Below are 23,865 nucleotides of genomic sequence, written 5' to 3' on the forward strand. Positions count from 1 at the left end.
CAGCACACAAGCACAACAGGGTTTGAAATCCATCCCATTTAACTGGATTGTCAGGGTTGTGAAGCTGTAGACCCGTTTAATCGCACATATAGTACACAAGCAGAGCCTGAGCTTGCCACCACCTAACGGTTTTTAATCAGTTCTTCAAAAGACTCGGTGCAATCAGCGGTGTTTATTGTGGAGTAGGTTTTTACCACAAAGGTCTCCTCTCTGAAATAAACGAACCATGTGATTAAAACCAGTAAAGAAACGAAATAAAGCCGTTTTTCCACATTAAAAATCAGTGTTTCTTTAACGCTGGGAAGCAGAAACGAGTACGTTTGCTCAGCTTTTTCCTCTAATAAGAGATCCAGGGGTCCTACGACTATAATCCTTCATCTGGTGAAGATATAAACTTTAGAACAATCAAGATCTTAAAAGTGTATCGTAAAAATCTGGCTTAAAATTGCAAAAAAAAACAACTTCTACCAGAAAACCACAATAACGATGCGTCCAAAATGAGGCCATTGACAGGCGACGGGACGATGCCTTTTTAGACATTTAAATGCGGAAAGGTTGCATATATTATATAGTTAAAGTGAGGAATAATGTTATATATACAACACCATACTGTAGTCATAATGTACTTATCCCTGAACCTCGCTACAAGAACTCATTTGTCTCATATTCAGAATAAATCAAAGTGATAATCCAGCGGAGCTCAGTGAGAACTGAGCCGCTGTGACAATATGTGAGTGAGACAGGAACTGAACGGGGCTTTCTCATGGAAAATGAACGAGTGGAAATTAAAACAGTGGATGGAGGAAAAGAAGGATGACGATGACACTCATCAACACTGTGGTTTGGTTATGTTTGTTTGCGAGAACTAGGTTTTTAAAATACAACCCGTGGTTAACGAAGGCAGCAGATTTACTGCTTATGAACTCGTGTGGGAAGACGGGGTGAAAGAGGGAAAATGTTCTGCCATTTCGAAATCAGATTTCAAACCAGAGAGCTCATAACATGTATTTGTCATATTTTACATTATACAGGTTTATTATAAATACACAAAAATCCTCTGCTATAAAAGAAGCCGAGTGACCAACCACACCTCATGTATAAAGAATAGCCACACATGCAACCAAGAATAGCTATTAAAATCAAAGCAATCTGTGCCTTTTTAAACACAAACAACAGGAGCCGTCTGCAGGTCGGGATAAGAAATGAGATCCACCAGAGGAGGCAAGACGGAGAGATCAATTACTCTGAGGTTTCCCATGATCCCGCCCCTCTCTGGGGAGAGAGCGAGGGCCTCTGCTCCGGCGCTGCGTGGGGCTCTCCACTGTCATTATCACCGATGGGAAGCCACAATAGGTCAGGGAGATGAGATAACATTGTGAGCGGCGGAGCAGCAGGTGAGAGGCTCAACAGGGCGCGATTAGGTGTCCGGGTCCCAGGGTGTAGCGTTGCCTGAGGGCCTCGTGGGGCCTCGGCCCCGCCATCTGCCAGGCTGAATTCCTCCTGCTGGGGAGGAACTGCTCAATAGCGGCGCAAACTGTTGCTGGGGGGGCGTTGCTTTGAGTTTCTCCTGTTACCTTTTATAGAGAGGAAGTGTTACACTTTGTTACAGTCACAAACACAACGCACACAAAGGACTGAAGCCTCTGGTGTTTGTGCACTAATTCTCTGCTTGAAGCTACAGTGGAGCATTTCTTTGTGTGTAAATGTATCCCGTCTGCATATCAAAGTCACCGTAAAGTGTTGAGAACAGCGCTTGTTAGACATGCAGTCCAGATCCTGCCTGTTTTCCGTGGATCGTAGGCTTCGGGGCTCCAGTGTGAGGGCCATCAGTCAGCGGAGAGCACACCCCAGGGATGCTCCGATGACAGCCATGCTGGATGGTTCACACATGACCCGAGAGCGCCGCTTGCGTGCAACACGATGTCCTGTGACGGACCGGCGGCAGCCCCCCCGCTTTGATCTGGTGCAACGCTGGACATGCCCACCACGCTCACACATGCCAGACACGCAGTCCGTCTGACAGACAGACAGGCATGAACACGGCCCAACATGAGAATATTGAATTAAGGGAGCCGGAGCGTTGGGATGCTCTCGTCTTACCAACAGGCCAGTTGAGCGATGATCAATCAAGATATTGCAATCGATAGTCTTGGATATGTGAGGATCCCAACTTTTAATATTCAGAGCAGGAGTCACATCTGTTAAATCACTTAGAATCAGTTAAGAATCTCACTGCCGTTGCAGATATCGGGCACTGATAACTGTGACCGACGACCTCTGACCTGAGAGTCGTAGATCTTGACATGCTCATTATCCACCATATCTACTTTCAGCAACTTTAAACAAAAATCCCAACGACAAACCAAACCACATTTAACATGTGTCTGTGCGGCTTGCAGCCCACACACACACACACACACACACGACCGCTTGTTTGCGACTGAATGTGACGCTGCATATTTTTACGAGGATGTTGTCGGACGGCCGCGTGCCTTTTGGTGCTGGAACATTGAGCGTCTTTGTGCAGATCTGGAGGGTTGATGACATGTCCAGATGTGGAGAGCGACCCTGCACTGACCCTCAATGGAGCCCACGGTCTTCCTGTCGTGCCCCCCAGTAATGAGACGCTGGATAAGTGATGGGTTTGACGGTTGCATATCATACTTCAGTCAAACAGGCTAGTTTGGGAAACAAAATCACATTTGACCTTTGCCCTCCTCTTTGGACGAGCGGATCGTGTTTTAGGGTCACTTTGAATTTGATTGTGGATTTTAATACAAAATCAAAACATAAATGAATGTGTCTTATTATAGATGACTAATTAAAATTAGCTCCATCTTTTCCAGCTGCAACATTAAAGTGATGCTCAGTCATTTAATCATCAATGAAAACAAAATATTCCAACTTTATGGGTAACATTGTATATAATTTTGAGATGAAGAGTCCTACTTTTGATACTTGAAGTGAATTTTCTGTTAAAGTGAAATCTGAATGCATGACTCATACTTATACTTAATATTTCGACACACTTCTGCTTGAGCTTCATGTTTATACAAAACCCTACTTCTGTCTCCAGCGCCGCCTGAGATGAGGCCTGTTGTTCAGCGCCGACACTGACAGACGAGACCAGAGGATGAAGGGCTTTATCTGTTACAGCTCAGGCTCCTCCACACACACATCTGTTCAGCCCATCAGCTCTACTGCCGGCGTTTCTGCTGGAAAGCTGTTTGGAAGATGCCGACGACCCAGAAGAAGGTACCCAACGTGGGACTATACGACCTCCCCGAGTGGCCAAACCTCCTGCTGGGCCACCAGAAGGCCTCTGTTTTGATAGTGGCCATTACCCTCATCGGGCTGACCCTCTGAGCTAACATCCCTGCCACTAGATACACAAGTAAGCACGACTAGAAGTATGCTCCGTGACACTGGGTAAACATGTTGGCAAACTGGAGGAATGCGAAGTGAGGCGGGTTCAAAAGACGTTTATCTTCTGCCACAGACGGAGCAGAGACGTCCATCAAGAGTTTTCAGACTCAAGAAACAAGAAAAAAATATGTTATTTATCCTCTTTTCAAATATTTATTTTGTTTTCAGAGAAGGGTCGTGCCTGTGACTTTACGGATGGAGCAGTAAATCTCAATCTACACCGTTCACCTTTGACCTCTGGCGATGCCTCCAAATGGAAAATTGAGAGTTATAAAGCAGAGCGATGAGGAGTGGGAGAGAAACTGGCTTCTCCATCCCTGAAACTCACATCACCACCTGGAGAATCGGCTCGTCCATCAAGACGTGAGGGAGGAAGTGTGCTGCTGCTGGCATAATCTAGATTATAATCTAGGAGAACGTGCAATTAAGACAAAAATCTTTCCGGACTTTGATTTTTATTGCAGGAGTCCAAGGAGGAAGAAAGTCAAAAGGTCATGAATGAAGTGGGGTTTTTTAAATCCCATATCTTGCAAGATATAGAATAAGATAAGATTTCTTTTATTGCCTGTCCTCACGTGTGTGGGTGCAATTTTATGATGGTGGCTCTCACAATGTTGGTTAAACTACAACTGCTAGCAACAGCATGTCCAACAGAGCAGTATTCCTGTGGTTTGTGAGATGGTGTCGCCCTACATAACAACGCCACTGTGTCACAACAGATAAGATTTACTCGAGCCAAGTTTTTGTTTTATTGCCTGGTAACACCACCGATGTTTCCACTCACTGTGTTTTCACACTCTTACATCACTGTTGTAACAATAAATTGCCTGAGATTCAAAATAAATGTGGATTTTTAGATTGTATGCCATGTTCAATTTGATTAATATCTCAAAATTGGTCAGATTATCTTGATTTTAAGAAAGTAGAATCAACACATAGAGATTAGCAGATAACCAGCCTTTTCTAACGGCACATATTCATCACAGTTGAACACTGTCAGCTCGGGTTTATTATGGTTACTTGGACATTTTGAGGGATCAGACCTCTGCCCTCGAACAAACACTCTGTGGGAGCAGGCATGCACTCATGTGGGCTGGGTGGCCTGCTGGGCTGTCTTGCTCCCTGGGGTGTCTGCTCACGAGAGGGGCCTGTTATTCAGAGAACATCCTGGGCTGGGAAAGCCCCAATACGAGAGAGGACAATTTGTGGTTTGAAGCTGAGACACTGCTGTTTAGGTAAATATTGTCGCATGAGTGGAGAGCCGGGGATCTTTGTTAGCACAACAAAAACCGAAAAAAAGTGAAAACTGTAATTGAGGGAAAATGTTTGGTTGTTTCAAAGCAAACTTTGAGATGGCGGCTGCTTCCCCATGCTAATTATTAAATGATGGGACTACTTACACGGCTGAGCTCACATTAACCACTTTCTCCTCTTCACGTCATCGCCATATGGTCCACATTCACTGAAGCATCAGGGGAAAAAACATGTACAGCATCATTATGTTAATGGTGACGCCTCTGCCGTGGCACTCAACAGACAGAAGGCTGAGTGGAGGATGGATGGAGGGGGGGGTGGATCACTGATTCCCATACAGGGAAGCTGTCATCTTCTCAGACTGAAATAAGGACAATGCAAATAACTCAGCTGATGTAGACATATTTGCATGCGTTTATTTGGATATCAGGCGCCGTTCAGCGTCATCACGGCTGTACAATGGAAGGAGGTCATATCTATCCTATGGAAACGGCGTTATACAGCCACGAAACAGTGACTGACCCTGTTGTTTCTCTGGTGATAATCCCTCCCCCATGTCCAGCAGACTTTCATCAAACATGGAGGACATTTAAATGTCTTGAAAGTCGCTGCAACTGATAATAACTGGAGGATTATATTCTGTAATAAAGACTGGCGAATGCCTGTTGTGTATTCATTGTTAATACAACTTGTTTAGTATCCCATATGGTGCTTTCCAACATCCTACTTGTGACTTTATTTCATTTAGACTGAGATTAAATTAGTCTCACATTACTTATAGGAAAACCAGACAAGAAAAAGGGGGATTTGGGGATAAAAAATGCCCTCTAATTATCCAAACTTTACTGGTAAATCATGCGTGACTCATCCACAACGCAAGTATAATTTGATAATGTACACATCCGTGCTTGCACAGGACAACGTGTAATAATACATATGTGGCACTGGGTCTGAAATATTAGGGTTTTTTACTGGAACATGTGTCTATTTTATTCCTGCTATGCACAACGTCGTCAGCAGATGGCGCTCTAAGCAATGAACTAGCGTGTCGGTGGCTAACAGTAGAGTAGAAGAAGCCGTGCGAGCTCAAGTTTGACGCCAGCAGAGAGCACTTTACGTCATTTGTTCTTCCGTATTTCCAACAGGTAAACAAACACAACCCTTGGTAAAAGACGTACACGTGACGTACCAACTTTAGTTAAAAGCTGTAACACGCAGAGACACTGAACTTGATCCTACGTGAAAAGAGCTGCAATAAAAATGGCGGGCGTTGATCAAGAAGAATGCTAGCTAAATTAAAGGCCCTTTGGCGCCGCCCTGTGTGAGCTAAACATTCATTCACTCACGGAACATAATCTTACGTTATGTGAAGTTGGGGCACTTTTTTTTAGCAACGGATTAGCATTGTCAAACAGGCTAGAAAGGTTCATGTTTAAATGTATCGGTACGCTAATGCTAATCGATGCTAGCAGGCTAGTTTAAAGCGGAGTTTCAAAATAAGAGTCTACACGAGATTCAGTGTTGATACCGTTTTATTGTCATTACTGTGAGAAAACTTGTAAGAAAATTACTGCTGATTGTGTGTACAGTTACATGGTGTAGACATACTAGAGCAATGTATACATACTTGCCCATTCTTCCTGATGTTTTCATGTAAACGTACTGTGTTTATGACTGAGAGAGTATAAACCATCACTTACCTGTAATCCCTGTTAAAGAAAGACATTTTACTGAGGCTTTGTCTTGGATAACCAGGAGGGAAACACTGTGAAAAGAGAAATCATGCAGTAATATGTTTGTCATTTTGTATGAGTTGAGTCAATGGCATTTAAATGTGTAATATTATTATTTTTATTATTATTAAGCATATTTGGATATGTTGTAAAGGAACAATTTGAAAGTAGCTAACGCCAGTAGTGTAGAAGAAGCTGTCAGTATGCTATGAGTGAGTTCAAGTGTGAGAGCGCTTCTGACTGAACAACTGTATTTTCATATTTCTAACAGGAATTCATGTGCAGCACCAGAGTTCAGTCATTCCTGGCTGTGTGACACATCACAAATGTCAGAGGAGCGTTTACTTCCATTGCAAAAGGCTCAACAAATACACCAAGTGGCTCCCCTACTGATGCATCAGGTATGTGTCTTGCTAACTAACGTCAAACGGTTATATGTCGCCATCTGCTGGACAGATTTCATTGGGGGGCGGGGGGGATTTTGTGGAACACTAGGAGGCGCTGTGGCGCCACCATGCCTGGCTAATAAAGACCGTCAATATTTTAACAACTTACAATTGCATCTACCGGTATCTTCGTTTTTCACAAATGATATTAAGTGAAGAGTAACTGTTGGTTTTATTTGAAGTCATGCTAGTTACTAGTCTTGCTCCAAATCCAAATATCCACATCCAGGCTTTCATGTTAGATAGTGATTATGTTATTGGGAGGGAAGAAAAAGGGAGAGGGACCTTTTATATTAACTTAAAATTCTGGGCTTCACTTTATATAGTAATACTGCATATGCTTAGACACTAGTAAAAATAATACATTGGTTTTATGTAGTCCTATTCCAGTTCCTCTTGTACAGCTAGTTATAGATGGGTAAATATGTTAGGTTAATGGGTTAAAATCAAGAGTGAAAAGGTTAGTTTTGAGGGCTGGGAGAGTGTTGCTGTTACAGATATGGCTGGGAAGGTCATCCCAGGTCCAGAGCTTAGTCCTGATGGGTCAGAGGTAGGGAGGGGCCAGGTTGTTGAGGGCTTTGAAGGTGATGAATAGTATTTTTAATCAATCCAGTGGTAGTATGGTATTGCACTCGTTATGAACCGGGACAGCAATTACAGGAAATACTTTGGTGCAGTTGCCACAGGAATGTCTGGTCTCTTACTTGACGTCAACTCCATGAATAAAATTACTTCATGAGGTTCCAAAGGGAAATTGCATTGCTATGGAGGAAATCTAGATTTGTGTTAAGGAAAATATTAATTAAATGCCCCAAGATTTTGTTTATTAACAATGCCAAGAAAATCCCATTTTCTACTAGGTTTATTACATTTCTTAATCTCAGAAGCATTCAGAGCAGATAATTGATATCCCTTTACAGTATCTTTATCTTTGCCGCTCTTAATTATCTAGATTTAATAAATAAATTACCAGTTAGGCCATCTATAAGCCCAGCCCCAAACATGCACAAGCAGAAGACTAAATGCATTCGTATGTGCCAAATGATAAAACGGAACAGACGATTTAAACAAGGTATTTTTTTATTTGACAGTGGGACAAGTTGACTAACAGCAGCCTTCCTGTTCAGTCACACCTAGAACTTCTGGAACTGCTTCTTGGCGCCTGCAGCCTTTGTCACTTTGAGCACGTTGAACCTGACGGTCTTGCTGAGTGGTCGGCACTCTCCGACGGTGACATTGTCTCCAACCGTGACGTCTCTGCAGAAAGACAATCAATAAATATATTAACGGGTGGTTGGGGTTTGTCTGTCAGAGACGTAGCCGATAAAGGATTTAGCCTCGTTTGTAAAGCTGCATCAGGGTTTGCCATAGGCAGTATCGTCAAAGCTTCTTGAGCTTGGAAGACCATCGTGAGAAAACATCATTTGCAGCAAGTTATGATCATTAGACATTTAGACAGAACTGTAATATGATTGCAGGTTGTGTCTTCAGGTATAAGAATTTTGAAGTTGAAGCAAATTGCACTATTTTCTAAGTGTTATACATTTCTTGTGAACTATTCAAGTTTGGGAAGAAAGAAAAAACCAGCATGTTCTAATGCTATGACTATGTGAATCCTGAATTAAAAAGCATGAGAGCATCATAGTACCTGAAGGCAGGTGACAGGTGGACAGAGATGTTCTTGTGCCTCTTCTCAAAGCGGTTGTACTTGCGGATGTAATGCAGGTAATCACGTCTGATAACGATGGTCCTCTGCATCTTCATTTTGGTCACCACACCTGTAGACCACACACAAAATGAATACGATTATCAGAAAGGCGTGTTGCACAGCAGTCTATGGACATTGCAGTGAACACTTATTAGGGTTGTCACTCCATTACATCAGTGTTGCCATTAGGCACTGTCGTCAGAACCCAGTGGGCTTGGAAGACCATCGTGAGAAAAACATCATTTGTAAGATAGTGACAAGAGGAAAGTCAATGTGAAGTTTGGGGACAGTTACCATGTTAAGAGACTGGTTCTGGCTTGGGTTGCTTCACCTGTACAAGAATGTTGATTTGCAGTCAGGAAAATTTGCTGGAATTAAACCATTTCAACGCGTCAAAAGTAGCCAAAATCACCATGTGTACAGTTTTACAATTATATTTAAGTGAAGTGTGACGTTTAAAATAAAGCAGGTTATGTTGCAGCATCCCAAGCCAGTGCCAATGGGCTCATGTTTAAAGTATACTGTAAAATATTATTACCAGAGAGGATACGGCCACGGATGGAGACATTTCCAGTGAAGGGGCATTTCTTGTCAATGTAAGTGCCGTCAATAGCCTAGTGAAAACAAAAAAGACATCATCAATATACATATCTACTTATGAAATAAGTAGATTTTTTAATTCTTGTGAGTGCATCAGTATTGCCATAAGGCACTATCGTCAGAACCATGAAGGCTTGGAAGACCATCGTGAGAAAACATCATTTGCAGCTAAAAGAAACTTTTCCACATTCGTTTGGATATTATTTGGGGCAGTTTAAGTTACCTCTCTTGGGGTTTTGAAGCCCAGTCCCACACTCTTGTGGTAGCGGGGGAGCTTCTCCTTGACCTCCTTGCCACCATCAGCGACCAGAACACGCTTCTTGTTCTGGAAGATGGTGGGCTGTTTCTGATAAGCCCTCTCGGTCTGTGAAACAAAAAGCAGGACAACACGTTTAAGACAACGGGAACGTCGTTAGCTTAGCCATTCACACTTACGCACCGGCCTCGCCAAGTTAGCGAGTTAAAGACTGACTTCCTTTTTTTGAGGACTAAACTCGCCGTTAGCTGGAATGACAATGCTAAAAAAAAGACGAGATTTCGATGCGAATCGCTACCGTTCGCATTATATACAAAGCAGTGCACTTTTAAGAGTCAACGTTACGTGGTAGCAGGCTAAGCTAACATACGTTAGCATTTCGGCTAGTTCCAACGTTAACACGAGGATGTGCCGAACGGCAACAAATGACAGATATTAACGCCCCAATGTGGAGCGAAACGGCTCAGGGTCGTTTATAAAGACTACTTATGTCCACACACGTAATACAGCCCATAGAATGTGTGTATTAAAATGTAAAAACATCGATTTAAATTCACCACGCCGTTTTCCCGAACGTACTTGTGCATCCGCCATCTTTGCCTGCCGAGTCGTAAAGAGGCCTGATGATGCGCGCGACGGACGGAAGAGCACGAGAGACAGGAAATGACGTATAAGCAAGGCGAGGCTTAAAAAAAAAAGAATTACATGTTTTTTTTATTGTTTACTTTACCAATTAATACAGATAGGTAAATAATGTCAACACAGTAATTAAAATGTGAATTATTTTGTTGCGGTTCTAACTCTCCCGAAGCGGCGTCCACATGGAATAGATCTATAAAACATCTCACCTCCTACTCTTTGACGTCATGATATCACGTCAGTCCCATCAGCCGCGTTGAAGATCAGCACGTCTCAAAAAACAAGTTACCGCAAACATTTTGTCACATGATTGTACGGAAGCGCTAAGCGAGCTCTCCCCCAAACAGACAACAAGATGGCATCACCCCCGGGAGGAGGCGATCAAGGTACGAGCGCCCACCAACACCATAGTTTTTGTTTAAATTGACCGTGACAGTGTCGTCAATTGTGTGGTAGACGTATATAACCTCACGCTTTAACAATTATGTCCTGTTTTGTGCCTGTGGCTTGTTTGCTTGCTAGCAGTAACATTAGCTGAACCGAATTTAGCACGGCAGCTAACATAACTTAAACGTTAGCATGTACTCTGCGCTGCATTGCGTTGGTTAGCTTGGCTAGCCGATAGCTCTTCAGGAGTGAGTTAGCAGATATGTTTAAACAAAACCGAAACAAACTATCCTCGTATGTCCTTTCACCGCGACAATGTCACAGTCCTTTGGTTTATCGGGCACGGTAGACGTCCAATATTTTTGTAGCCACTACATTAATTAACTTCGCCAAATTGACTTATGTTCAGCCTAATTAATTTAGCTATAAATTACCAGACTGTGGGCATTATGTGCTACCTTTGTTCAAACCTACGTTCAAATGTCTCTCACACAGTTATTTTAGAGTCAGATACTGTGGATTTAGAGATTAATGCACAGGAATTTCATAAAAGTTTCAAAACAAATTTTCAATTAAATATAATGTTTTCAGATTCGATATTTAAAGTGTGGCTAATCTCAGTAAACACGATGTAAAGTGTGACGTTTAAACATAAGGTTATGCAGCAGCACACATGTTGAATTATCCACTTGTTTGTTCATTTTATTAAATAACTTACTGTGTTGATAACACTGACCTTTGTCTTTCAGGCAATGCTAAAGACCAGATACTGGAGCTAGGAACTAAGTTGTTAAAAGAGTGAGTAACTTTATTTATTACACAGTCTGGCTTCTTCTTATTGGACAGAGCAAAGAGTCAGAATACTCTGTAACCATTTGTGTGTGTGTGTGTGTGTGTAGTTTCATCTACGAGCGGGTTCGGCGGCATGGAGATTGCAATACTGCAGTGACCAGGGAACAGCTGGGTGGGAAAGAGCTGTGTGACCCAAACCACCAGAAGCTCGGCCAGTGTCTGCAGCAGATTGGAGATCAGCTGGATGGAAATGTAGAGCTCACAAGGTGAGCTTCCTGCCTGTGTGTCATCAGATGTCAGGCCTGAAGAGTTAATAATTAACGTGTTTTTACCAGTAATTACCGTTTAATTAGCTTGCCCGTAATCGCTTAATGTTGTTTTCCCTCAGGATGATAAACGACTCATCGCTCAAGCCCACAAAGGAAGTTTTTCTGAGAGTTGCCATTGAAATCTTTTCAGATGGAAAGTTCAACTGGGGCAGGGTGGTTACACTGTTCTACTTTGCCTGTCGACTCGTCATCAAAGTAAGTTTTGCTGCTCTGTCATATCTCACCTTATAATACAAACAAAAACACTTGTATGATTGAATAACAAAAGACCAGGGTTGTGTTCCAGAAAGCAGGTTTTTCCTGAAACTCTTGAGTTTGTAAACCTTGGAATCTCGGGTTTTGTTGAAGAAAACCTGCTCGCTAGCCTGTTTTTCCCTCTCTTTCCCGCCTTTTTTCGGGAATCTCAACCAACTGGAAAGATGTGCCGTCCTTTCCTTGTCAATCATCGATATGGAAGTAAAAGTGATTCTAGCAGCTTTACGTCAGGAGAGGATTTCGGTTACTTAGTAGAAAATTACCATTTTTTCCTACCGATCACATATCTAAACGATATTCTCCGACTTACATTTTCAATATTTCATATTGCAGACATAATCTGTGACCAGATTCTTTGTGGAGCTCTTTAGATTTTTTGCGACTGGGAGTTTTCTGAAAGGTTTAAGGACATTTCTGTGTTGAAATAGCTGCTTATATTTACTCTGTTTAATATGGGAAATATGATTAAAACCATATGCCTTTTTTCTACGTATTTGCGCAATATTCTTTTGCTTAATTTTCAGCTGCAGCCACGTTCGTTTTGTGCCTGTGGGATAACACCTATTTGAAAGTGATTATTTTTGACATTCCGCTACTTCATGAACCTCGGGAATTTAACCCGTCGCCTGCACTGTAGTCAGCGTTGCACCACAGAGCCACTCTGCGGACCTCAAAATCCTGTTGATGACTGTGTAGGACACAGCGGGATTCTGGGTCAGGCTTGTGGCTTCTGACTCCTGGTGTGAGCTGAACCGGACCGGTACGTTTTTATAAAAGCTGCCTGCATACTCTCCCCACATGCGCTGATGCAGGCCGAGTGTCAATAGAAATAGGTGCAGACAGGACTTGTCAGTAAAGTTTCAGTTTTGTTCTGTGTTGTTTGCTATTGTGATGACGTGCGTGTGTCGTATTACGACATGATGAGGTATGTACAACAGGCAATCGCGCCTAGGCTCGTTTGGGCTGGAGCAGTGTCGGTGCAAAGCGGCTGGGGACCCCGTGTGGAGGGATAATCGTGCCGAGGCACGCTACGGATCGACTGGCCCTGGTGTGATCACGCCCTTAAATAGTGTTGACATTCCTCTGGATGGAGAGAGGTATCGTGGGGGGGTCACCGAAGTAGGCAGTTGAGGAGATGCCTGGGGTCCTGCTGAGGTGGGGGGGTGATCTGGGGATGGTGACAGGACTGTATTGTTTTTGAATCTGCAGTAGAACTTGTGTGGGTCGTCGCTGAAGCGGGCGTTTGTATTTGGTCAGTAGTTTCAGACCCTTCCAGACAGACGCTGGGTCGTTAGAACTGCTGTTTCTCTCTTTGAATACGAGAGTTTAGCAACAGTTTATCACCGCCTTGCTGATCTGTATTTGGTCTCCTTAAACCGGTCTTTGTAAGCATCTCCCATTCACACCTTCTCAGGCTCTTGTGACCCAAGTTCCTGATATCATCAGAACCATAATCAGCTGGACCATGGACTACCTCCAGGAAAATGTGATCGCCTGGATCAGGGAGCAGGGTGGCTGGGTAAGAAGTAACTTGAGTTGGATATTTAAACATTTGCCGTATAAATTAAATCAACTTTTATTATTATAGATGCAGTTCAATCTCATAATTTATGAGTAAATGAGCTTCAGCTTCGATGCTTGCATGTCACATACTAATATTTGTGTCTGTCGTTTATGTTTTAGGAGGGTATTCGGTCCTACTTCGGCACTCCCACATGGCAGATGGTTGGAGTTTTCTTGGCCGGTGTTCTCACCACTGTTTTAGTCATTCACAAGATGTGAGGAAGAAGTGCGCCTGAGGGAAATGGGGACAGGAGCAAGAACATTTAAAGACCATCTGAAAGTGAACAGTAAGACGTTATGGCAGAGTGAACAAGTTGAACAGGAAGAGCTTGTATTTGTACAGCGCCCCTCTTTCGTTTCTGCCTTCGTTTCCAAGGATTGTGAGTACGACTGAACGCATCGTCGCACCCACCATCCCTACGCCGCTGAGGAAGTGAGCGAAGCACGATTGATGAGAGGATGACATGCACAAAATGGGGGAGGGGGGGGGGGGGGGTAGAGAGTTTGTCAGACTTGAACAGGGAATGCATTTTAAGTAATTTATTTTTTACCTGGTCTAGACTTAAAAAAAAAAAAAAGATTCTGCTATCTAAAAGAAATGGACTGAAATGTTTCAAGTTAGTTTTCTTTTTGCGTTATTTTCTTTTTTTTGGTTCTACTCGGATTGCTTTTCTGATCTCCCCTCTCTCTCTCTCTCTCTCTCTCTCTCTCTCTCTCTCTCTCTCTCTCTCTCTCTCTCTCTCTCTCCAACCATTTCATCATGGTGTCTGTATGTTAGAGGATCCATCGTCATATGTATTTGTGAGTGTTAACTGGTGTAAATCTGCAATGATTTGCTGGCAATGAACGCGGAGGGTGGTCCCGTGCCATCGAGTTCAGAAGAGATATTTTTGCAAACCGTTATTAGATTTACCAGGACGATGATATGGATGAAGATCGATGACATCTCCAGTAATATTCGGGCTCAAGAAAACCCACAATAATTTCTCCCCTTGAACACATCTCAACCGTATGTTCAGTGGATAACAAGTGCCACAACAGGGATTTGTGTACAAAGTTCTGTTTACATGAATCATTATATGGTTAAAAGAAAAAAGCCACATGATCTCTGTAAAATGCTGTGCAACATTTAATCATATGCTCCGTTTGAGCTTTCTGACCAGCATTGTGACCGTAATGTGGCTCCTACTTTTAAAAAAAACATCTTGCCTATTATGGTCTGTGCTGTGAATGGAGCCACATCCCATGACAGTTCCTGTAGATGTACTGCAGACACAGATGCTTACCTCACTTCACACATATTCAAAGTACTGTACTTTTACTGGAGACGTTCCAACTGCACTCTTATCTTCACAGCAAATGGCTTTTATACATTTCTTCTCGTTTGTCAGTGCGTTGGTGTTTTTTTTTTCTTTTCTTTTTTTACTATGAAATCAATTTGATATTCTGAATTTTCACCTTTTTCTATCATATTTGTAATGCTGAACTCGGTTTCCAGTTCCCCAAATCTTCTTGCTGTGATCTTGTCTGTTGTAATATGGAAAATAAATCTTTTAATTCTGACCGGAGCTATGCATATATGTATACTTAGTGCAGGAATCGGGGTATTCTACAGACTTACAGTGACACCACTATGAAATAAAAATAAAATCTGATTACTAAACAACAGGCTTAGTGTTGTTTTACAACAAACTGTATTGGAACAAAACATGTCTTAAGGATATGATAGGATATGTGCATTTTATAATTTTGTATTGTAAAGTTGATATTTTAGCCTTTAGGAGGTTTTTTTAGACTAAAATGGAAAGGGTTCATAATATGAGGAGCATAAATATACCTCACAAATGTAATAGTTATGTTAGTGGAAAACACAGTGCTAGAGGAAAGGTCAGGAGGTCACCAAAACCTCAAGTCTTCATAAATATCCTCCCACGGATGTCACAGCACCTCGGGCGCTGAAGCACTTTCAAAGTATCTTCGAGTGAGAAACGTTTTATGTTGACATTCACGGGGCTTTTTAATCTCACGGTGACGATAGAACAAAGGTCAGCGGGTTTTCAAATCATTACACATTGTTCACTGGGGACGATGAGTTTCTGTATCAAACTTAATATTGATCTAAGTTGTTCGTCCTGCAGACTGAAACAGTGTTCAGACCATGTTCACTGAATTTTGAACTAATCAATGAAGGTGTCATAGATGGGAGAAGTGAGATCACTAATGTATGTAAAATGTATAATAATGTATCGTACTCTGCATAGTTTCATATGCTGTTTAATGACTCAATGTGCACATGCAGTAAGACAGGATAACATGTAAACATCACAGTCGTCAGTACTGTGACTCTGTAACAAGCAATTTAGAGACGGAAAGCTACACAAACGCCGTTTAAAACACGGGACGAGTGCTGAAGACGGAGGCCGTACTGGTGCATTCATCTTTACCTCTTATGAAAGCACGGCCCGCGTCACATTGACACAAATTAAAGGGCAAATATTTGTAACAATTCAACAGAAGGCCACGTGAAGGAAGGAAACATCCGTGGGCTCTATCTGGTCTCCAGCATCCCGTCTCTGATCCTCCACCTCCAGGCAGAGCTGAAGTCCGGAGCGGGAACGCAGCGGAGCTCCAGACCGGACTCCTGCACCTCCTCATCGTGGGTGACCTGCTGGCCCTGCTGGGTCTCCAGGGTGAAAACCCTCTCAGAGATCTAAAAGGAGCACAGATGAGCGTGAAGCGGATGTAATCTGGCTTTTTACAAACACTTAAAACGGACTAACGTGAATAACTAAGCTGCCGGCCCTCACCTGATCACTGATTCCAGTGGCGATGTGGCCCACCTTCACCCGCCGCGTCTCTCTGATGCGGATGCTTCTCCTGTTGAAGTCTCTGATGCAGACGTCCACTCCTGAGCCAATCACGGAGCAGAGGGGTGCACACGTTAGTTTGGTGTTGCATTAAAGCGTATAAAAGAAGGGAGACGTTGACGTTTTTATCTCACCTTCGAAACAGCAGGGCAGCTGGGTGTGACTCAGCAGGTCGATACTGGAACCCTGCACGTCTGTCTGACTGTTGTAGGAGAAGAAACCGGAGCTGAAGTCGTCTCCTGGGCTCAGAGACCAGCGGCCGGAGTCCTAAAGGAACGGGTTAAAGAAGAGGAAGCCAGACAGGCCTGTTAATACTTTACTTAGACCCAATTTTGGTCTGTGATTACACAGCTGAGATAAAAGTGAAAGCAAAAAAGGATTTAACTCGTCATCAAACCCTAATAGTTGTGGATTCTGGGTTACCTTTTTGTCCCATGGTTCCCAGGTGGAATACGGGTCGCTGCTGAGACAAGACAAGAGCTGCTCCTGCATCTCCGCAGAGTGCAGCTGGGAGAGACTGCTCAGGTAGAAATCTGCCAGCGAGCAGGAGGGAAAAAAACAATGTTAGAGTTCAAACGTTTAAGAAAAAAAGCATCAGCAGCTCTGAGAGAAACCTCACCTCGCTCCAGTTTACGCAGCTCCAGTTCTGGCACGGTGGTGACCTTGTTGCCCCTCTTGTGGTTTGGCTCAGAGATCAGCGATTGTGGACAGAAAAGTGAGTCTTTGCAATCGGCCTCCTTCTCGTCATCGTCGTCATCGTCCAGCTCCGCCGCCCGTCTCCCCGTCGTGATCACTTTCTCAACAGAACTTTTACGTTCGTCCTCATAGTTGTCGCTGCTGTCGGTACATCGCAGGGAGTCGGGAGGTTTGTTGGCCGTATATAGAGGCTCTGTGAAGGGTCCCTTCACTGGGCTGGTCAGTCCTCCCACTGCAGCCACACGAACACAACACATTAGGTCTTCACAAACTGATTTTGACATTATTAAACTAGTGTTTCAGTGGAATGTGGATATATCAGAAAGCTTTGCAGTATTATGCCAGCAAACACAGGCCTTTAGAAACCGATGGAAACAAAGTTTTTAGCAAGCTACGGACATTTTGTCGGTGTTTCAGCTCTTGGTTGCATATTGTGGGCGTGGTTTTAAGAGAGTATGATGGAATTCAACATCAGTTTATATTTGTTATTTACTTTAAATGTATATATATATATGGGTGTGTGTATGGATGCACCACTTTAGTTACCTTCTTTCAGGGCTCTAGCCGTTTTTTCTTTGAGGACAGACGCCGACGCTCTCTTGGCTGGATCCTTCTGAAGTCCCGCCTTGATAACGTCCGCTGTGAGCGGGCTGCAGTCAGGCGGGATCTCCCACAGAGGCGGAGGCTCGTTAGCGATCTGTAACCACCAAAGTGAGCACTGTAAAGAGCGGACTGAACACCTGGCCAGAGCCGGGTGTGGTGTCTGTGTGGGCATACCTTCAGGTAAAGTCTGCAGGTGTAGTATCTCGTCCACGGCTGACACGCGTTGAGCATGTGCAGTAGCATACAGCAGCTGCTCCACACATCTGCTTTGGCTCCGCGGGGTTCCCCTTTTACAATCTCAGGGGCCATGTGGGTCTCTGTGCCCTTTAGATCTGCATCGGATTACATTGGGAAAACCATTCATTAAGACACAGAAGTGGAGACATGACCCGTCTTCTTGGCTGATGGGGTAGAGTTACGCAGCATTCACCTTTGGACCCGCTGAGGCTCTGTCCCCGGTTGTCCAGTCTCTCTGCGTGTCCAAAGTCACACAGGAAGGTGTCTCTACCGTCCTCCGACAGCAACACATTGTCAGCTGTGGGAAACAAGCAGAGACGAGTAATCCACTGCATTAGCGCTGATTTCCATGACTTGTGCAGTGGAGTTTACGGGTGACATAATTAGAAACAGGGCAGCTGCACAGACACAAAGCGGTCTAGAGACAAAGGAGCAAAAATAAGAGGGAGATGTGACGTCAGCGGGGGACAGCTGCTGTAGAAAACACTTTAATGAGGAATGAATGTGGAGTCTAGTAACAAACAGGCAGCAGATGAAGAGACTTGGCGTCGCTGCCTCTCCTTTCCTGAGCCATTGCAGACACCAGGTGGCGCCTGAGCTGCCACAGCACAAACATGTTCCTCTTCCTGCTTAAAGTCTGTTTTTTTTGCTCTTCCTCTAACTCAGTTCTCATTTTGTTTGTCTCTTTCCTTTTTCTTTTTTTCTTTTAAATACTTCTTTCCACTTTATTTTCATTTTCTGTCTTCTCTCTGTCTTTCCACTTTGTTCTCTCTCTCTCTCTCTCTCTTCTCTCGCTAACAACTTCCTGCTCCTCGTCCCATCCCCCCGCTCTGTTTCGTTCTCCCTTTCTTTCTTGCTCTCCTGATTCTGTGCACATGCGCCGCCTCTAAAGATCAGCGCGGTGAGTCACACTGTGGGAAATTCCCAGCCCGTCGTCTTCACTGTGGCAGTCTGGTTTCACAACACAGGTGCTGAGGATCAAATCTACTGTATCTATGACACTTGTGTTCCACAAAACAGCTGCACACAAAAGACATCTCGTCTCTGATGAGAACTAATTAGAAAACTGACTTCTTCTCCCCCTGTGTGTTGTTGTTGTTTTCCACTATGAAGCACAACAAAGTAAAAGTCAGGCTGACACATTTAGTTTTACCGGTATTACTATCGTGCCGCTTTGATCTGCACAACTACAGCTGTTCAAACTCATCTTGAGAGGGTTTATCGGCTGATACCAATATCTGACGGGGCAGTATAAAAACATGTACAAGATCATCAGGAGAACACGTCAATGTTAGAATCTATTATTAGGTTGGAGACCTTTAAATTCACACATGTTTTTGGAGGGAAAATATGAAGCTCCTTGCTTCCCCCCCTACACTTCCCACATTGAAATGAATGGGAGGCCACAATGGCTGATTTGGTGTGAATGCAGCTAAAGATGATCTAATTTGCGGTTAAAACTAGTGGATTCAGGACAAATTGAAATAAAAGTACTACATTATATATCTTTTAATAAAAAGTAGGAGGGGTTGTAGTTATGCCTTGGCAGTCATAACATAACTTAAGGATACACATTCAAGAGTTTTCTTGGCATCACCATTGGTGTTTGGACATTTTTTAGTACAACTCAGACGAGACTTGTAAATGTGTGGAAAAGAAATGATCAAAATATCCAGTTGTGTAACATACCTTTAATGTCTAAATGCACCACTCTTTTCTTCTGTAAGTACTCCAGTGCTGTCAGGTTTTGCGAGTGGTAGTGGAGACTCAGGTCCTCAGGAAGCCGACCCCGCTCCGCTATCAGCTGGCCAAGGGAGCCTGGAATAACACATCAGGTCAGACCAGGATCAAGACTAAGATTTATTCGGTTAATATTTACTGATACACAGTGTCTGGTTCAACTCTTGCTGTTTATTACGGCTTGGAATTTGATGAAGGTAGAAGGAAAAGTGTATCAGGTGTGTCATTGTGTTTATCAAGCAGCCATCTCCCGTTGAAACGCTTCAAGGAAGCTCAACAGTCATTTCTGGCGCCCTAGAACCACCCACCTCCACATCTCGACACCAATCACATCTGTTTTTCTGTAATCTTCATTGCTGTCATGTGTTTGCACTTAATTCATCACATCTCACCCAATAATTTCCACCCTTGATCTCATCAGCAGCAGTGAGCAGAATGTGCGTAAAAAGGCGGCAGGGAGGCTTGTTTACCAGATTTGCGGTCCATAAAGAGGACAACGTTCAGCCCTTCTCTGACCACTCCAAAGAGTTCCACCACACGAGGAGATCTGAGGGCACTCCACGTACCCACCTCCTCACTGCTGAACCTCTTCAGGGCGATCTGAGAGGAAAGAATGGAACAAAACCGTGAGCGGGCTTTAAAACAAGGCCGTGGAAAAAAAAAAATGAACAAAGAGAGCGCTCCGCTTTACCTTTTTGACGGCGAATCTGAAGCCTGTGTTGACATCTTGAGCACTGTGTACTTCACCATAGGAGCCCTCCTTGATAAACTCTGAGAGGACGTACTCCCTCCCTTCCTTGTATTCTGAGTCCACAGGCTGGATTTTCTTTTAAAGTACGAGAGAAACAAGTTAGTTTGGTTGGACCACATTTTAAACCGAGACTGGAAGGAGACTGGCGTGAAGCAGAACGTACTTCATTGTAAAAGATTATTCCCTCAGTGCTGACAGAGTCAGCTGCTGAGTGCTCATCTTCCTCTTCTCTTACATCCCTCTCCACATCTTTGAAGAAGGGCCCTGCATAGCAGGGGTCCCCCTGACTGACGCTGCCCCTGAGTCCAGCAAGAGCCAGCGAACAGTCTCCCAGACTGCTGTGGGAGTCTGAGTCGCTGTCCTGCCCATAGGAATGGAGACTGGAGAGAGGGCCGCAGACCGGGTCCCCCCAGTTCAGAGGAGAGCAGCTGGAGCCTGTGTTGTAGTTGGGTTGGTTGTAGAGGGAAGGCCCTCGGTCCTGCTCTTCTGAGCTTTCGATGCTGCTGCAGCAAGAAGAACTGAGGTCGCTTCTCCCCCCGATAGACGACTCATCCTACGGGACACAAGCAAAATACTGTGATTCACTTCCACAACACAGGAAAGCTAATATTTACATGGGAATGATTCACAAACTGCAAGAACTCTCAGTTCGTTAAGGCAGTTTCAATAGCTTTTTCATGTGAAAGACTCGATGACGTGAAGAATAACCGGAGGTCTCACCAGGATCCGGACCAGAGAACTTCCACTCTCCTGTTCGGGGACTCCAGAGGGCATTCGGTGTCTGTGCCGCTGCTTCTCCTTCTTCTTCTCCAGTTTCTTCTTCCCCTTGCGCTTCTGTCTCTTCCTGGTCTTCTTCCTTGGGGCGAGCTGTGGCGAGGAGCCGCTGCGCTCCTGGATGCAGGCCATGGTCGGGCACGCCACATTGTTGTGCTCTGACGGAAGACTGAAGTGTGGCAACGATGTCAATTACAAACATGGCATTAAAGAATGAATTCCAACCTCTGTAAGCAAACACGGAGGGTGAGATGCAGAAGCAATGTAGTCACGGTAACGCCATACCTGCTGGTGAAGCAGTTCGGGGAGGGAACAAAGGAGCGTTCGAAGCAGGATGGACTAAACTCTTGGGAGTCCTGGGTTTCACCTGAGGAGGACACCGTGTTAGTGGTCCGCTATTATCAGGCACACTTTTTCCACTTTAAATCAGAAAGACATATTTACATTCAGCTTGGGCAATGAAGGTTGAGGTCTTCAGCGGCATTTCTCCCACTTGCTCTGCGGTCCCATGTGTCAGGAGTTTATTAATCAAAGGGCTGAGACAGGCGATGTAGCCCATTTTGCTGTCCTTCCCCTCCTCTTCCTCCTCCTCCGCCTCCTGGTCCGCGGCCGGGCAGGATGGGTACGACCCCTTCAGCTCGGCTTGGGACGACCCGGAGAAGGGCGCTGTGGAGTTAAATATCCTTTGCCTCACCGCCATTTCATCTGCTGGATCTGGAGACACAGAACATTATAAGCAACTCATAAGTTAAGTGCTTTCTCTACACAAATGACAAGATTAATATCAAGTTATATTTGTAATTATAATTGATGGAACGTCTGAGTGTATTTTCTTGGGAAACATTATGTGTTGTGAGACTAAATGAATCAAACATGATGCAGATTAATAACTAAGAAGTTGACTAAGAAGTTGTTGTGTTTTACTCATGTGATGAGTTCATAAGAGGGCTGCAAATTTATATGATGATTAATAAATAATCCTTTTATCGATACAAATTCCCTCTGTAGTTGCCCACAGCCCAAGTGTACGTCATGTTCTGTCCGGCCACCAGTCCAAAACCCAAATATATCATAATCCTTCATAATGTTCTAGATTATAATGCAATAATTACTATTACATTCAAACTAATTGATTTGAATACATATATATTGTCGAGTTTGTGCTCCTGAAAACTGCTTCCCCATAACGTAACAATGGGCATTTTACTATGTGGTAATGTGAGAGTGGCTGGGTCTAAAAAAGAGGAAAGACGGAACAGTGAGCCTTGAATACAAGTCTTATTTCTGTATTTGTGTGTTTTTCATTTGATTCTTAATTAAGTTCTAAATGTTTTTGGGACTAAAATGTTAATTTAGTTATTTCCAGGATCACTAATTTAAGATGGGATGTCTACGCACAAACTGCAATGAAATAACGACTGGCTTTGTACTGAGGTTAGGTTCATATTAATCCACTTCTTTATAGGTAGATGTGACGTTGAACACGTTTGTCCGTGCCAAGTGCGATGATCAGTTGAACTGAAACTTTGAAAGTTTGCGGTGGGCAGATGAGACAGGAAACTGAGCCCTGCCGTTGTTTTGACGGTTGCAATTGTGTCGTTCAAAGCAAGTGCTCTGTTTCACTCAGAGGAAGTGAACTACAGCACATGAGGCACGGCCAGGCGGAATTTCTTATAAAGATTTGCACAATTGGCTGCAGATGTCTCGGAGGTTATGTTGGTCAAAATATGTATGACTGTAAAATCGGGATACTGAGAAACACTCTTTCATCTCGGCGCTGGTTAAATCGTGCATTAAATGCGGCTTGAAGGGCACAAACTAGGACCACAGTTGCAGCATGGATATTCTTGATAGAGGTCACACCAGGATTACTCCTGATATCTTCACTTAATCAATCACATGGCTGTCAAAACTCTACTCCAGACCGTTCTGCACATTCTCGCTCTCTGCAATACTAACACAGTATTACAAATGAAGAAAAACAACTGACGCTGTAATCAAATGTCAATGTGTTACCTTGTGTGCCGACTTCATGCACTGCAAGAGTATCTACAACAAAGCGATTCGACTGTCACTTCCTTCTTGAGACGCTGCTCTGAGAGCCCTGGCGTCACACCACACCCCAATGAATTTACGTGGAAAGGAAATAGAGGAAAAACCCTCTGCAATAAACGCAACCACAAAAACAACCCTGTGTATGTGTGAGGCCGAGGGGCGTGTGCACGTACCGACGGATGCCAGTCTGAGCTGCTCCCTCTCTCTCGGTGGTGTATCCGCTCCGAATAACCTGTCATTTACTACAGTCAAACAAAGTGCTGTGTTTGTCTGCCTCGTCCCGCATGGTCTGATTCTCAGAAACGACTCCGGCTCTGTCCTTGCCGCTCTGCTTGATGCTGGCTCTCAGCCAACCTGGAGGGGGGGGGGGGGGGGGGGGAGGAGCTGGCTGACAAGGACTTATGGGAAATGCATCTCCACTTCCCCATATTCTCCCCTCCCTCCCTACCTCCACTCCCTCCAACAGAGCTGACTAACATGCTCTTCCCTCAGACTAGATTAAAGGATACCATGTTGGGTTATGCTTATGATGATCAACTGATCAAGATATACTCAGGGTTTACTCTAAGATTAATTAATAATAGATGTGATCGTTACAGCTTGGCATCAAAGTCCAATTTAAAGCAAAATGTGGACAAACAAGATCGCTCTGATCTTGTAAAAGACTTTCGTGACCTTTCACGTGCTCCGATATCCTAATGTTCACGTGTGCCCTGTGGCCAGCTAATATTTATAAGTCTGTCAAATGTCACCG

General features: G+C 43.9%; 4 protein-coding genes across 4 annotated transcripts in view; 2 read left to right on the forward strand and 2 right to left on the reverse strand.

Annotated features, from left to right (window-relative positions):
* Nucleotides 1-23,865, forward strand: part of arf2a (ARF GTPase 2a) — an 87,144-nt gene that overhangs the window by 6,981 nt on the left and 56,298 nt on the right. The window lies entirely within an intron of this gene.
* Nucleotides 7,922-10,070, reverse strand: rps11 (ribosomal protein S11). Its single transcript, XM_084036531.1, has 5 exons — nucleotides 10,003-10,070; nucleotides 9,391-9,531; nucleotides 9,106-9,181; nucleotides 8,508-8,637; nucleotides 7,922-8,116 (listed from the first exon to the last, which is right to left on the reverse strand). The coding sequence occupies exons 1-5, from the start codon at nucleotides 10,015-10,017 to the stop codon at nucleotides 7,993-7,995; spliced, it is 486 nt and encodes a 161-aa protein (XP_083892657.1). The 5' UTR covers nucleotides 10,018-10,070; the 3' UTR covers nucleotides 7,922-7,992.
* Nucleotides 10,349-14,951, forward strand: LOC311030724 (apoptosis regulator BAX-like). The gene is made up of 6 exons (XM_084036673.1): nucleotides 10,349-10,448; nucleotides 11,199-11,247; nucleotides 11,349-11,507; nucleotides 11,630-11,765; nucleotides 13,240-13,344; nucleotides 13,509-14,951. The coding sequence occupies exons 1-6, from the start codon at nucleotides 10,418-10,420 to the stop codon at nucleotides 13,605-13,607; spliced, it is 579 nt and encodes a 192-aa protein (XP_083892799.1). The 5' UTR covers nucleotides 10,349-10,417; the 3' UTR covers nucleotides 13,608-14,951.
* Nucleotides 15,650-23,365, reverse strand: map3k14a (mitogen-activated protein kinase kinase kinase 14a). The gene is given in 17 exon segments (XM_084038033.1): nucleotides 15,650-16,098; nucleotides 16,196-16,296; nucleotides 16,390-16,522; nucleotides 16,679-16,788; nucleotides 16,875-17,183; nucleotides 17,498-17,648; nucleotides 17,729-17,886; nucleotides 17,985-18,089; nucleotides 19,481-19,609; nucleotides 20,002-20,131; nucleotides 20,223-20,357; nucleotides 20,446-20,835; nucleotides 21,003-21,225; nucleotides 21,342-21,423; nucleotides 21,501-21,770; nucleotides 23,285-23,305; nucleotides 23,308-23,365. Coding segments are annotated over 17 exon segments (2,652 nt in total). The 5' UTR covers nucleotides 23,351-23,365; the 3' UTR covers nucleotides 15,650-15,936.

Source organism: Eutrigla gurnardus, assembly GCF_963514095.1.
Source record: "Eutrigla gurnardus genome assembly, chromosome: 20".
Classification (NCBI taxonomy): domain Eukaryota; kingdom Metazoa; phylum Chordata; class Actinopteri; order Perciformes; family Triglidae; genus Eutrigla; species Eutrigla gurnardus.

Bases quoted from the DNA above. Each gene is read 5' to 3' on its own strand.
- LOC311030724 (XM_084036673.1), top strand. From the start codon at position 10,418: ATGGCATCACCCCCGGGAGGAGGCGATCAAG. The intron at 10,449-11,198 runs GTACGAGCGCCC...TTTGTCTTTCAG, and splicing joins CCCGGGAGGAGGCGATCAAG to GCAATGCTAAAGACCAGATA. The intron at 13,345-13,508 runs GTAAGAAGTAAC...TTTATGTTTTAG, and splicing joins TCAGGGAGCAGGGTGGCTGG to GAGGGTATTCGGTCCTACTT.
- rps11 (XM_084036531.1), bottom strand. The intron at 9,182-9,390 runs GTAACTTAAACT...TGTTTTCACTAG, and splicing joins GCTTCAAAACCCCAAGAGAG to GCTATTGACGGCACTTACAT. The intron at 8,638-9,105 runs GTAATAATATTT...TGTGGTCTACAG, and splicing joins CCGTGGCCGTATCCTCTCTG to GTGTGGTGACCAAAATGAAG.